Source organism: Artemia franciscana, chromosome 4 (assembly GCF_032884065.1).
Source record: "Artemia franciscana chromosome 4, ASM3288406v1, whole genome shotgun sequence".
Lineage (NCBI taxonomy): Eukaryota > Metazoa > Arthropoda > Branchiopoda > Anostraca > Artemiidae > Artemia > Artemia franciscana.
In genome coordinates, this window is record NC_088866.1 from 29539237 (window position 1) to 29555256 (window position 16020).

At 35.4% G+C, this 16020-nt stretch overlaps 1 protein-coding gene across 4 annotated transcripts in view; it reads left to right on the forward strand.

Moving 5' to 3' along the window:
• Positions 1-16020, forward strand: part of LOC136026265 (multiple PDZ domain protein-like) — a 448978-nt gene that overhangs the window by 382053 nt on the left and 50905 nt on the right. For all 4 annotated transcript variants that reach the window (XM_065702652.1, XM_065702654.1, XM_065702653.1 and 1 more), the window contains 2 exons: positions 3882-4112; positions 13078-13192. In XM_065702652.1, the coding sequence (XP_065558724.1) occupies positions 3882-4112; positions 13078-13192 (346 nt within the window). The remainder of the gene's footprint in view (positions 1-3881; positions 4113-13077; positions 13193-16020) is intronic.

Below are 16020 nucleotides of genomic sequence, written 5' to 3' on the forward strand. Positions count from 1 at the left end.
TGTTGAAGCAAACTAGTGCCGAAATTCAACTTTTTTTTTTGTTGAACAAACAACATAGTAAGCAATTTACCAATTTTTAATAAATGGAGAAAGAGATGTGGAACTCGATGCGTTCCCTTTATCACAGGAAAAAAAAAACAAAAAAAGCAAACTACTCAAAAAGAGAAAGAAGAAGAACATAAGGGGAAAAAATAACTGGAGAAAGGAATGCCATTCACTAATTAATATCCAAAATATCCGAATAGTCCGCTATAGTAAGCTGAAAGAACCATCTTCTTTAAATTATTGGTAATCATGAGCACGGTGATTCACTTATAAATTCCGACATTCAGATAATTCGTATTCATTCGCAATGACAGTATCGATTTCCAAGTAAATTTTTAATCCATTCAAAAATGATCTTTATGTTGGATTTTTTAAAACCACTTTCCAAAGTTAAAATAAATTAATTTCATAATCAAGCATGTCAAGAAATAAAAGAGATGTTTTTGTTCAGATTAAACCTCTAGTGCCCCTGGCTAATTTAAACTTTTTGTTTCTCCGGCAATGCTCAGTCATTAAATATCTGTCTTCTGACATTTCGTAGTATTATGTAGCAGAACATAAGTTAATTGGGGGTTTGATAGGGGAAGCGTAGAAATAAGAAATCAAAGATAAAAAACTAGGAATCGGGAGAAATGTGAAATTCGATTTGAGAAACTAAAGACTTTGGGAACTAAATAGCAATGTGCTCTTATGTCTATTGCACCTTAATTCTATCTAGCTATGAGGCATGACTTAAACCTAATTCGAAATTTTCATTTTGTAAGAACGGTCAGCGCTTCATAATAGATTGAGTTCGACACTCCTGAGCAGTTTGGATTTAGCTTCCATGCTTCTAGGATCTCAATATTGATTTTTAAATGACAATAACAAATTAGTGATGAAAGTAACATTGTCAATAAATGGTCATTGTCGGTTAATGACACTTGTTAATTTTCAATCAGAAGTGTCAGTTCATACGAAAATGATGTTATCTCAAACAATTTTTGTGACAAACAAAGTGAAACCTTAAAAAGAACTGGATACAAACAAATTACATAAAAAAAATACTCCTTTTTTTATGTAACAACTCAAGGTAGAGTTGTATAAGCTGAAGATCTCTCTATTTCTCCAACCCTTATGGTTTGCATGCCCCGATTTCCCCCCCCCCCCCTTTATCTTTTTCCTCAAAAGCAAAGCAAATTCCAGAAAACTTGACAACGCTCAAGTCTAGAAAGGAAACTTCAAGCTATGAGAATAAGCCTAGATAAAAGATCAGTTGAAATTTTTTTTAATGATTATAAACTATTTAGGTTTAGGTTAGGACGCTGAACTTATGCTGTTTAAACAAAACAATCTTATTGGATTTGAATATAATCTTAATGAATAAATCTAAACCAAATTGATTTCAAAATTCAGTCTAAAAAGGGTAAAAAGATATATACAACTATGTCCATTGTGCCTTTTGTTTTTTACAAAAGAGGCTCTTTTACCTTTCGCCAAAGTAAAGCACAACCAAAAATTCAGGTACAACTAATATCTTTATTTCGGTTTTTATTTAATTTAGTGATTTTGCTGCGTAGAGCTAGATGACGCTGGCTATCTTTTATCAGAGACAAACTTGAATTTTCTCTCAAATCAGTTTGCCATATTATTATTGCTTCTGTTATTCTCTTTTTTTTAATTCAACTGGATACTGCCATAACCATTGATTCTTGCGCAGATTTATCACTTCAATATTTTTGCAAACCTTAAAAGCCACCCAATCAGAGTATTGGCTTCCTAAAGGGAGACGATATTCAATGACATTTCATTGGCGAAGCGTTATCGAATCCTAGCGTGGACAAAGCGTTAGCGTTATCCAATTCAAGCATTTAATTGAATCCAATGCAATGCCAATGCGCGACTTTGCATCGTAGGCAAGTTTTGTTATATAGCCACTGTAATTGAGGAACGCTTCGTCCCATGTATTTTACGTGGAGTGGGATATCGGGTGAAAACTAATAGATAATCTCTGATACCGCTATATTGTCTATACCGGTAGTAGCTTTTTGTTTTTGAGACCCTTGTTAAATTGCCAAATTTTCGATTTCCCCCAGCTTAGATTTGTTCAAGAGCAGAGCGAATTCCCCCCAGCTTAGATTTGTTCAAGAGCAGAGCGAATTCCCAGAGAACTTTGCAACGCCCAAGTTTATGAAGGAAACTTCAAACGTGGAGAAAAGTTATTTGAAATATCTTTGATAGATTTAATTATGTGTTATAAGTTTAATCAGGTTTAAAATCAATTGGGAAAAAATTGAATATGTAGAAAACTATGGCGTTGGCTATTTATTTCTCAGACAGCCTCGAAATTTCTCTTTAATTAGCTTGTCATAATCTTTGCTGCTAGTGCTATTGCAAATTTAATATTTTTAATTCATTTATGTACTGCTATATTGTCAATGGTGCTAATAGCTTCGACTTTTCCCGTGAACTAAATGCAAAGTAAATTTAAAGAAATAGCTAATTTTTCTATTTATCCTGTCAACATAGTTGAAGCAAACTGAACATTTCCTATATACTAAATTATTTTGCTGGGTAATGCTAGATGACGTTGTTTGTTTTTTCTCAGAGACAAAGTTAAGTTTTTCACCTATCAGTTTGCCCTATAAATTTGTGCTGGTCTTCTATTTGATTTTTAATTGTTAATTCTACTTTGTGGTGCTATGCTGTCAATGACTGTTAGCTTTAAGTCTTCCAATAAGATCCATTTTAAAGTGCCAAAGATTTGAGTCTCTTTAGTTTACAAGACCAAAGCGATTTCTCAGGAAACTTGGCAGCACCAAGTCTATAAGGAAAAATTTTTCTATTTATCCTGTCAACATAGTTGAAGCAAACTGAACATTTCCTATATACTAAATTATTTTGCTGGGTAATGCTAGATGACGTTGTTTGTTTTTTCTCAGAGACAAAGTTAAGTTTTTCTCCTATCAGTTTGCCCTATAAATTTGTGCTGGTCTTCTATTTGATTTTTAATTGTTAATTCTACTTTGTGGTGCTATGCTGTCAATGACTGTTAGCTTTAAGTTTTCCAATAAGAGCCATTTTAAAGTGCCAAAGATTTGAGTCTCTTTAGTTTACAAGACCAAAGCGATTTCTCAGGAAACTTGGCAGCACCAAGTCTATAAGGAAAACTTCAACTTTGGAGAGTAAATGGGGAACTAACTCTTTTTTTTTATATTTATCTTGTCAACCTAGTTGGAATAAACTTAGGTGAAAAATCCACAACAAAACTAGTCCAGATAGAAGTTTGGCAAATAGTTGCTACTAATTCTTATTGGGTAACGCAAAAGGGAAAATAAAACCTAATTTTTCATTGGAGGCTCCTCTATAAGCATTGGCAAAAGTCCTTCCTGATGAAACAGGGGAACAGAAAAAAGTAAACAATGGATGTAATTAAAGGCTTCATTAGGTTTCTTGGTGACTATACATAAAGATAATCTCCTTAACGACGATTTTTTTGGGAGGGGGGCAGTAGAAAACAAATCACACAAAAATAAAATCAATCAATTGTTCTAATCCAACTTAGATATCAAACTCCTTGATCGACTTTTAACTTTTTAAGTCAAATAAGGATTTAAAGAATTATTGAGAATAATCGTGAAATTGAATGTGAAACTGTGAAAATCATAAAAGCTTTCTCCCATCAGATATTTGACATTATATCTTTGTGATTGGTAGCCTACATTGTAATTTTCGTGTTCATTTTATAGAATAATTGATTTGGCTACTGAACCACTATGATATGATCAACTATCTTAATTCTGATACTATCTTAAGTTTCTCTTTTAATTCTTATATATTTTTGCAACGTTTTTTAGCCTCCAGAAGAACGTTATGCCCGATTTAAGAACTTGAGAGTGCTTCAGTTGAAGAAAGGTCAAACCGGTTTAGGTATTATGATTATTGAAGGGAAACATGCTGAAGTTGGTAATGGAATATTCATATCTGATATTCAAGAAGGCTCAATAGCTGAACAAGCTGGCCTTGTTGTAGGTGATATGATATTAGCTGTCAATCAAGATGAATTATTAGGTGCTGATTATGACACTGTAAGTCCTTTGGCTTTTTTTTGTCCTGTCATCATTCCAAGTTTTTTCAACACGTTTTAGTATTCCCTATGTGACTTTTTTATATCTAGGCGTGCCAGTTGTATTACTGTGGTGTATACCACGAACCAAAAGAGTACACCTAGAGAGAATTTTAAAGGAGGCTACTTGCATAGCCTAGAAAAACCATCCCAGAGAAAACGCAAGCTTAGAATAACTCAAAGCTGATACTGTTTCTATCTAGTGTAGCTGAGTAGCTACTGTAAAGTATTTGGAATATAAACTCGAGAAGCCTTTTCCTGATGTCTTATTTCTAACAGAGTTGACCATGTATATGTCAACAAGAGCCTCTCTAGGTGGTCTCCCGGTAGGACCACAGCTAATCGTGTGAACGTTTTATTCCCAATCCAGTGAATAGCCAATAGCTACAACTTCCGCTTCAGGAGAATTCAGGCATAAGGTATACTGTTAAAGTTAGTCCATCTTTTGCCTTCGTCTCAGTTGTATGTTTATCTGCTACCTTCTCTTCACTGTATGTGTATTCTTATGTTATCGAATAAAGACCATATACCGACGTTAATGTTATTGACTATATTTGAGAACTTATGCTAACCGTTACATCAGCTGATATAAAAGGCATATAAACAAAGAAGTTTACGCTTCCAAAAAGTTGTTCACAATTGAAGCTGATTTGGAGAGAGGCGTACGCTGTGGTAACAAAACGGCTAAATTAAACCTGTTGGCTCACCCGCTTTTACTCTACAAGCTGTATTCCTGGGTACCTTGTTCCTTAAGGTTGACACAACTCAACTTGGAAGACTAATGCTCATAAAGAAATATTCTGCTATAAATTTCACTAATCTGGTCTATACTATAAAAAAATGAATAGTCAGAATACAATCAGTGAAAATCTTATTATTAACTTCTAATCACAAAATGTAACTGAAACGCCAAAATAAAGATCCTCTTTTCAAACATATGTAGGTTCCTTCCTCCGTCGACGCTCTGAGCACTCGTAGACGGTCAAAGATAACCAAAAAAATATACCTAAGAAGGTATATCGATTTTCTTATTCATCCAAAGACGCAAAAATCTGTCTGGACTAGTTGATGATTCATAACTACTACTACTACTACTAATAACTCACTGCAACACCAAGACGCCTGAGGCCAACACAGCTACGCACGCTCCTTCTAAACTAATCTATTCAAAGCCTCCCTCATTACACTCTCCCAGGAAGTTCCCATTTCCTTTAAATCTTTATTTATGACATCCTCCCAACACAGACAAGGACGACCTGCTTTCCGTGTAGCCCCAGACGGTTGGCCAAAAAGGACAATCTTCGGTAATCTGTCATCCGTAAAACGTGGCCTAGCCATCTCAACTTTTCTTTCATTACAGCCCTAGAAAGTGGGATTGAGCCACATTTTTCGTACAACCTACTGTTTGAAATACGGTCAGTCAGCCGGGTACCCAGAACAATCCGTAGGCAATTTCTCTGGAAAACATCTAGTAAATTTTCATCTGCTTTTCGGAGCGCCCATGCTTCACAGCCATATTTGACCACTGTCATCACTGTAGCTTCCAATATTTTAATCATTGTTTGCAGACTTTACTTTTTTAACTGTGAAAAAAAAAACACCCTGAGCCTTAGCTACTCTACTTTTAACATCTTCACTGCTCTCACCTTCTTTACTAATAATACTACCAAGGTAACTGAAGCTCCCAACCTGATCAATCTTTTCGTTACCTAATGTCGCCTGTTCATCTTCACTTATTCCTAGCCTTAGTGACTTAGTCTTCTTAACATTAATTTTCAAGCCTATTTTAGCACCCTGAACTCGCAAAACCTATAAAAATTCATTCGTTTTGCTCACATTTTCATCTAATATGCTTAAATCAGCAGCATAACCTAAGTCCAGGAGCATTTTTCCTCCCCATTTGATTCCATAGTCTCCAATTGCCTTTCCTGTGCTCCTTAAGACGAAGTCCATCAAAATGATCCATATAAAGGGGGGTAGAACACAACCCTGCTTAACTCCTGATTTAATACAAAACCAATTGCTAACCTCATTTCCTACCTTAACCACAGCAGTATTATTCTCGTACATAGCACGTATCACTTTAATGTATTTTCTGGTATACTATATAACGATAAGACCTTTGTTAACGCTCTTCTATCAACAGAATCGAAAGCTTGCTCATAATCGATAAAACTGAGGACCAAAGGTGTTTGACAACGAAGGGACTTCTCAATTTTTAACCTAAGAGTGAAAACTTGGTCGACACATCCTCTACCTTTTCTAAAACCGCATTGTTTCTTCCCTTAAAGCTTTGTCTACAGCATCTCTCAGTCTAAAAAGGATCATGTTACTCAGTAATTTGCTACCTACAGAGACCAGACTAATGCCTCGATAATTACGACACTCACTTTTGTCACCTTTCTTGTACAGTGGCTTAATTAAGGTTTTCCTAAAATCATTGGGTACTTCCCCTTTTTCAAAAATCATGTTCATAATCTTCAGTAGCTTATTCCTAACCTCAGAGCCACCATATTTAAGAAACTCATTAATCATACTATCAGCACCTGGAGCCTTATTATTTTTTAGTCCTTTTAGTGCTGTCGCTAATTCTTCCTCACTAAACAAATCTTTCTTCACATCCAAGGTATCACAAACTTTTTCATTTTCATCTATATCTTTTCATGCAACTGTATCTCGTTTTAGCACATTCTCAAAATGTTCCACCTGTCTTTCTTTAACTTTTTCCTTATCACTAATTGTGGCCCCATTTCTATCTTTAACTGGGACTAGTCCAGATTGGCTACTCCCTTTCAATTTTTTAACATGCCAGTAAAACATTTTACTATTATGCCGTCTAGCCGCATCTTCCAGATCCTCAGCAATTTTATCCATGGCCTCCACTTCACATCTCCTTAGTTCATATTTTAATGCTTTCTCCACTTTCTTTACATTCCTTTTGTTTTCATACGACCTATCACTCCGATAATTCTTATATAAACCCTTTCTACTCTCTATTAAACCTAAAGCTTTTTCACTAATATTCCTAGTTGCAGTCTTAGCACTCTTCCCTAAGACACCATCAGCAACTTCACAAATTGTTTTTCTGAAATTATTCCATCCATCTTCCACATTGTCAAATTTTAAGCTCTCAAGTTTAGCATTCGACGGTTCCTGGAAGTTTTTTCTCAATTTTTCATCCTGGAGTCTACCAACATCATAACTTTCCGGGAGGTAGTTACCCTTCCGAAATTTCAACTTTAAATTAACCTTAGACTCTACTAGATGGTGATCTTTACTTTTAACATCAATAACAGCAGTCCTATACACCCTAGTATCTTGTATTGATCCTGCTTGTCTTCTGTTTACAATAACATAATCAATAAGGTTTGCTGTCTTACCATCACGTGAATACCATGTCAACTTATGAGCCATTTTGTGACCAAACACCGTATTGGTTATAACTAGGTTGTTATACCTACAAAATTGCAAAAGCCTATAGCCATTACTGTTTTCTTTTCCTACACCAAATTTACCTAGGCTTGGATACCATCTATCCCTATTTCTACCAACCTGGACAGTAAAACCTCCTAGCAAAACCACCATATTTCTACCTGGTACCCTGTCTGTTTGCTCCTGTAACTGTAAATAAAATTCATCTGAGTCTCTAGTATCTCCATCAGTTGGTATACTACTATAACTGATACCCTGAACTTTTTAGTCATAAAATGAGCAATTAGTTTTCTATTATTAATACCATCCCAGCCTAAACAAGACTTAGCAGCTTTCTTATTCATTGTGAGCCCTACTCCCTGTCTATGTACCCCATCCTTCCTGCCGGAGTAAACAAATTCTATGTCACCTAATTTCATGCTTCCTACCTCTGGGATATGAGTTTCTGAAACTCCTAATAAATCCAGTTCAAACCGTCTGAATTCGTCAGTCAAAATGTCGATGCGATTGTCATTTTTTAACGTCGTAACATTCCAAGTTCCAATTTTCATGTTCTTTAAATCTTTGAAATTATTTTGCCCTCAGGAAAAGCAGTGATCCCGAATACCAGTGCAGGACGGGGACCAACACATCTTCTCAAATCTACACCGAAGCGCTTAAGCCGGCTTAGAACCGGACAGCAAGAAGTCCCTGGGACCTCCAGTAAGTTGGAGGCTTTGTGCAATCCTGGGCCCATCTTGGTCACAACATGGTTTTCAGCACTTTGCGATTCTCTTCTATCAACAAGAGTCGAAATCCTGCACATTCAGTCCCAAGGCTATTACCTCCGACTCATTATATATTCATGCCCGCAAATGTTATGCTTGCTACGGGGAGGCAACCCATAGTAGATAAATTAGCTAGGAAGAGGTTTTTCAGCCCGAAAACGCCCATCAAAACAAACCAAGCCCAGAAAAATATCTAATAATCAGAGTCCCGTACGAGTGCTGTGCTGTTTACTAGGCTATAATTTCCTCATGGGGCGCCACTCCTCAAGTGGGAAAAATTGACCGCAAGTTTCCCAGTCTTGCAGGTACCCCGAAAGGATCGAGGCAGCCCTTTACAGAGGCCGTTGTCCATAAGTCTGGATCTTACGCCCTGCCGCAGTTGTCCTCCTATAGAGGATCCTCCCACGATGGTGTTCTGCATCACCATGCAATTTAACCCATTACTGGGAGAAGGTTTGTAACTCATGTGACGTGTGAACACGGCAGTGGGCCCTGTTGAGTGTACATTTGAAGGGCCTTCTTCCTCCTCCACCTGTTTGTATGACTCCCGGGAGAGGATGCCCCAGTTTCTATTATGGACCCCCCTGGGACAAGGTCCTACTTGGTCTAAGTCTCCTATGGAGCTACTCTTCCTATCTGTTAGGCATTCCTTTATCTGTTGTCCTCTACCAAAGCCTAGTATAATTATCTAATAATTAACTAACTAATGCAACTAATAAATAGTTGCAGTAAATTGCAACTAAAAAAAAAAAAAAAAAAAAAAAAAAAAAAAAAAAAAAAAAAAAAAAAAAAAAAAAAAAAAAAAAATACAAGTTCTGTTGTCCTCTGCTAAAACCTAGCATGCAAACTAGTCATTAACTAACTATTGCAACTAATTAATATTTGTAATAAAGTGCAACTTTCCTTTTAATTTATACCCTAAAATAAAGAAAACACAAAAACACAAAGCATAATTACTGCAAACTGCATAATTGTGCTTGAAGTTCTTTAGAATTGAACATGTGATTTTGTCTAATTTTAGACACATTTGTGGCTATGAAAGTTCCCAAATAACCAATCAAAGCACTCAGATTTCATTTTCACGGTCCAGGATACCTTCAATCTAAGAGTAACACCCTTAAATGACTATATTCCTTTGTTTTTAATGTATTTCAGCCTCACTTTGTACTGAAACAAAATGACTCTTTTTTTTTAATTTCTGGGAGGTTGACAGCGTTCTGAACATCGTGAATCTGGATTTTGAATTTATTACTGAGGTCAATGACATTCCCTTTGCTGCTCTTATCCTCTATTTGAATATATTATAGCAATAATTATAGAGACGTATTGAAAGAGTGAACAGGTTTGAAAGCCATTACGTCCGATGGTAATGGACGGATAGATATTTTTATTGAAATCAGATCTAATGTCTTCTTTCTTCTTCTTATTGTTTGGATTGTTATGGAGATGCTTTTACATAACCTCATTGCAGGGATCAAATTCCAGCCCAGCTGCGTGTTGCTAAAGTTTGGACTTCGGGTCCCGTATTACAAAGCCCAGGTGTAATGCGCCAAAACAGGAAATAAATTTAAGGGATTAAATCTAGGATAAAATCTATTTGAATAAAATTAATTTTAGGATAAAATATGTTTTGATAAATCTTATTACTTTGGTCAGTGACGTTCCCTTGGCTGCTCTTATCCTTTATTTAAACTTATTATAAAAATAATTTTATAGCTATGTTTTGGAGCAGTGAGCAAGTTTGAAAGCTATGGTATCCGGCGGCAATAAGGGGATAGAATTAGATAACTTATTTTTATAAAATTTACATATTCCTTATGTATATTCATAGTTATTTTTATAGATAGATAATCTTTTTATATTGGCCATAACAAGCCCTGTGATTACACTGTGGGATTTATCTCCACATGGTAATATGATACCTGGAACTCAATCTTAGCTGCCTTAGGCCCTGAAATTGCATGGAGATTATGCGTTATAGTCTTCAAATAATCGAACTGGCAGAAGAAGAAGTAGTGGTACTAGCAAAAACTGAAAAAAAAAATCAAAACAATAAAACAGATAACTAAAAGAAAACAAACACTGCAACTGCTAAAATTACATCGCAGCCCCAAGCTGCCTGAAGCCAGCTCACCTCTGCACATTTTTCCACCTCTCAAATTTGTTAAGAGCTTCACCACTTAATCCCTCCCATGAAGTTTCAAATCCTTTAAAATATTGTTATATAGCATTCTCCTTCCCCCCTGATTTTTTTGCCCCAGGTGGATTGCCGAAACAGGGTTTTTGGTAGTAGTATCAATTAGGGGGGGGGGTTCAGGGTATGACATGCACCCCCTAGATCCCCCTGGATTTGAAGAATATATTTGTCGTTTGGGCGGGCATTTCCATCGGAAAATGTCTTTTCTTGATATTATCATTGTAAAAATTGAAAAAAAACTAACTTGCATTTCCCAGATTTTTAAAAGCACGTTTTGGCTCCCCTTTCTCCCTTCAATCTTCATGAATTATACCTACGCCACTGAATTCGGAAGCCTATTATTCAGAAAACGTGGCTGTGCTTTACTTTTCCTTTGTTGCTACTACATACAGTGGGATCGAACCATGTTTTCTTGCTTCTTATTTCTCAACATATAGTAACCAGTACAGGTACATAACATTATCTTTAGACAATTCTGTAGAAAACATCAAACATATGAACATCTAACTAGAATAATATAAGCCGTATCTACAGATAAAACATCCAACATATAAAATATCTAATATTCTTCTACTTTTTGAAAGCACTTAAACTTCAGAACTTCAGTGGCATCTAATGACAATGTCCTAATCTTAGTCCTAAGATTTATCTTAGATTATTATATTATTATCGGTGCTTCATATATCGTGGGGGTTTTACTCCCCGGGTATCATTTTTTAAGCCATCACTGGCTTCAGTTCATCCAATCTCGATAGTTATTCCATAAAACCGCCTTCCTCATGGTCACACGCTGGGGAGGATAGCCAGTGGCTAGATGGCGACTAAGATTTGCAATACTAAGCCACTATTTGTGCCTGCTACTCTCAGGGGAACGACGAAGATATTTACATTATTAGCCCCCAAATTTATCCTCCTATTCTTCTAAAATAAATTCAACAACGAAAACAATATTTCAAAACGTCAACTCCATAAAAGCCTAATACCCCGTGCAGACGCATGGGGAACGCTCAAAAACCAACCAGCACCAAGGGAAAACCGATCGGTTTTTCCCATAGTACCAATCGGTTTTGGGGCTAGAAATTTCTTCTAGTGTTCTTATGGTACCGATTGGTTTTTCGTGTGTTGTGGGGCAAAAATGAGCAAAAATTATTGAAAGTGGAAAGCATGTCCATTGTTAAACATGTGAAAATTCGAGATTTGGTGGTTTTTGTATACGAGTTATACTCTATATAAAGCGACTAAGAGAAAGAACGGATACCTGACATAAAAGTATATGTTATCTGTGGTTTTCGGAAAAAGCTTACACCTATCGTTTGAACATGTTCCTTTTGTCCCGATTTATTATTTTTTCTTCGGTTTCCCTATAAGTCTAAATCTGGCAACAACTCTAGAAAAACATCGAACTCTACAAAACCTTAGAAAACACCATAACTTTAGAAAAACACTACAATTCTTTAACCTCGTTTTAATTTCTCTATTACTCTTCCCTATTCTAATAAATCCAAACAGTTTCTTCGCTGCATATATTTGATGACTATTCAGGAAAAACAGACATAGAGAAAATAAAATAGAAAAACACAGAGAAATCGAGAGTTGACTTGTAAAAGATCTTATAATTCAAAACTATTGTCTGAAACGGGTGGTTTTAGGTCTGGGCAGAGGGGGGGTGGGGGGTGGAAGGTACAGCCCCCCCCCCACACACACACACTTCTTTGTGTTTATTTCTTTTCTACTGGCTGAAAATCATCCTTCTTTTAGTTTCTTAATTATTTTTTGTATTCTTTTCTTCGTATTTTTTTGTCATACATCTCTATAGCTGCTTAAAAAGTGACTCATATAGAGATATGGTTAATCCGAGCACCGTTGCCAGTGACAGTTTAGACTGATAAAAATACCCAATGAGTTTTGTTAATTTTATCATGTTAAAAATTATCATACAAGAACCAGTCACGGGGAATTCAGCTTCTAGTTCTTTTTACTGGCGGAAAATCTCATACAGGAAGTTACAAAACCAATTTATCCCTCCAGAAATAAAGAATAATACGGTTGACTTACGAAAATACATCCAGATATAGAGCTTACAAATCTAACACATTGTTTAATGTGGGATCATAGAAAAGTAGGGTTTTTTTCTTTGCTTTCTATGTGATAGCCCCACCTCTTCCTTACTTCTTCCCTTTTATTTGTTTACTTACTTTCTTTTGTGTTGAAGAGTGATGTTCGTTACACTCAAAGATTACGAGCCCTGCTCTCTGTTGGGGGTATATTATTTTGTCACAATATTGTATGCAAGAGCTGACTGAATAAATTCAATCATTTATTCGTTCAACACGCTTTTATTTCTACCCTTCAGGAATTTTCTTTCCTGTATCTTAGGAAAGATAAATTGTTCTTTACTTCTAGTCCATTTGAATATGAAACGTTTTTTTAATTTTTTTTTATTCATTTTATTATTTTCTACTGCAAATTGCCCTATGAACCATATAAGGTTAATCTGAATGTTTTTCAAATAAAACCTGTTTTTATCTAAGGCGGCCTCCATTCTGAAGAAAACGGAAGGTAACATCAAAGTGATCGTCTGTAATCCTGGGAAGAAAACGGATAAAGAAAAACCAGTAGAAGTGAAAAAAGAAATTGAAAAGCCAAGTAAGTCTTCTATGTCCTTTCAATCAATTTATTATTTTAATTTAGCTTTAAAATAATAAGCAAGAAATATAAAGTTCGGATTCCAATAGCTAGCTTGCTAGCTTTGTAGTTCTGTATTCAGAACAGTGGAGTAGTCAGCGTTATCGAGTAATAATAATGAAAAGAGCGAATAGCTAGCTCCATCTCTTCAAAGTTATATCTTGGGTGTCTAAAACCAAAATATTTTTCGTATGATAAAATGATATTGATGATATTATATGATGTGATGTATCAATATGATGATATTGGTATGATGATATTTTTGGTATTATCAAACCTCGTTCATGGTCTTTGTGTTAGATGTACCGTATCTGCCATGTATGGTATTCACTCAGGTCGTATCGATTAGCGATGATACGATAATTTCTTTATGATACTTTTTTATTACTACTAATATGATTTTTATTGCTTGTTTTTTTTCTTGTTTTTTTTTTCCTAATTTATTATTTTTGCAATATTTTTCACAATGCAACTTTACCAACCAAAATAACATGAAAATAAACTTATTACAGTTCCTAAAAAAAATAAACGAAAGATCTATTTTTATCTTGGCTTTCGTCAGAATTTGAATAATTACGTAAAAGGAGAAGATCTAGTATGAACATACAGGATTTTGACTGTAGAAAACAGGTAATTGTATTTTCACCTTTGTAGATACTACTTAATATCTGAGGAAGTATAGCAAATAGAAAATTCTGATCACACTACTTGACTCGGCGTGTTTCGATTAGGTTAGATCGATCTTTAACCCAACTTCGAATTTTTGTGTATATGCTCGATTTTTCAAGATAATTCCAGATAACAGAATTATTCGGTTACCATGTTTTTCCTGTTGATGATTTTAAAAAAAGAATAATTTCCTAAAAAAAAAAAAATTAGAAGGTCTTTACTAGGTTGGGGTAGCAAAGGCAGGTTATCTTAGCTGTTTGATGCTCTGAAATTGATTAGATCGTTTCCAAAAAAAGGAGAAAAAATCATTATAAGCCTAATAAAGTTACTTTCAACGTTTCAATCTTTCAACAAACGGTTACTAAAGAATAGAAATTAGGTTACTGGCTAGTGAAGCTTTTAGAAATATATTAAATTGATTTACTGGAATATAATATAAGAGCTTTACAGGTTGACAAAAATTCAAAGTGCTTTCAGCTCTGCCATTTGAGTGGCTCAATTTAGAAGCTTTTGGAAGAGCAAAAGGATGAAATGTAATCTAAAACACTAAACCTGAAACTTAAGTTTAAATAAGATCAAATATTCCTTACATAGACTAAGATCTTCCCAAGTCGTGCTGGTTAACGCATAAGGTAACAACTGTGCCTCTTCATTACGACATTTTGAGTGCTGTAGACAATAGATCCTTGAGGTACGACTTGTACAGCGCAGCGTCATTCTGCATATGTCACCCCTGTGTTGGTCTCTATCGCCCATGTGGGCTGATCGAAGAGTCAAGCACGACCAAAATGCGATTTTAATAACGCAATCGTGATAATAATGATGTGCCAAACTGTTCTTGTTACGTATACAGAAGTTTGATATCACTAATGTGCCGTTTTTGAGGAAAAAAAAACCGCAGATAAATATACATACATACATTCATTGTTCATTTAATAAGATATAAATTGTTAAATATGTAAAATAATAGTCAAACATATCGAATAAGTAAAAATTAGTAGCTAAGTTAAAGAGAAAAAGAAAGATTACTTTCCTATATTTCCGTGGTAGAAAGTGTGCTTTAATTTTATTAATTCCAATCTATGACGTATTTTAGCAAACCAATCAAATTATTTCTTAAGCACGTGTCAGAAAGGGAAGTCAAACAATCTGCCCTTTTAAAATCTTTTAGGCTCTCCGGTTTGAAATTACTAGCCAGTAAAAAAGATGAAAGTTTTTGAGTCGCATGATTTCATACAAATAGTTCCTCTGTTTCTCTATGGATGAGGTAATTTATGTAGTTAAAATAGTAATAGGTATTTGAATTAAAAAATAGTTAGGGATAATTATATCTGATCATGTTTCCATTCTTTCATCAATACCTGCACGACGAGGCCTATGCATGAAACTACTCTGATGCTATGCATGTAAGTGTATTTATTTGGCTGATTTTTTGCTGTGTTAATAGTATTTGTTTGTGTTTTAACCCATCGATCCCCTAACCCTGAATATTGTCTCGTTACAGCTGGATATGTTAGCTAATTGCTGTGTCTATGTCTAATTATTTCTCTTTATTGTTCTAACTGTGTGTGTTTGTGTGTGTTACTTATGAGTTGTCAAATATAGAAAAATCCTTAGGCAGCGCAATAGCGCCACCTAAGTAAAGAACGATGTTGGCACAATGTATGATTATTATTTTTTCTTAGACCAGGGCGCTTTGCATCGAAGGAGTTGTCGTAGAAACTTCAAAAAGGGATCGTTTGATTGGAAATTGAAACGGCTAGTGCCCTTTTTAATAGTAGAAAGTGATTGGAGGGCAACTAACCCCTCTCCCACGCCCACCCTTTCCCCAAACACACCCAATCGAAATTTTGAGATAGCCATTTTGTTTGACGTAGTTGAAAGGTCCGGAAATTATGTCTTTCTGGATGACAACCCCTCCACACCCCTCAGGGTGAAGGTTGTAAGTTATGCCCTGGGTATATTAGGTTCTTATTTTGAGGTACTCAATCGATTGTAAATTAGAAATTCTAGTGCCCTTTATAAGAGTCAAGGTGATCAGAGCGCAGCTACCCAACCACCCCCCCCCACTCCCCTCCATACACACACAAGCTCGTCGTGTTTTCCCGAGATGCATCCAA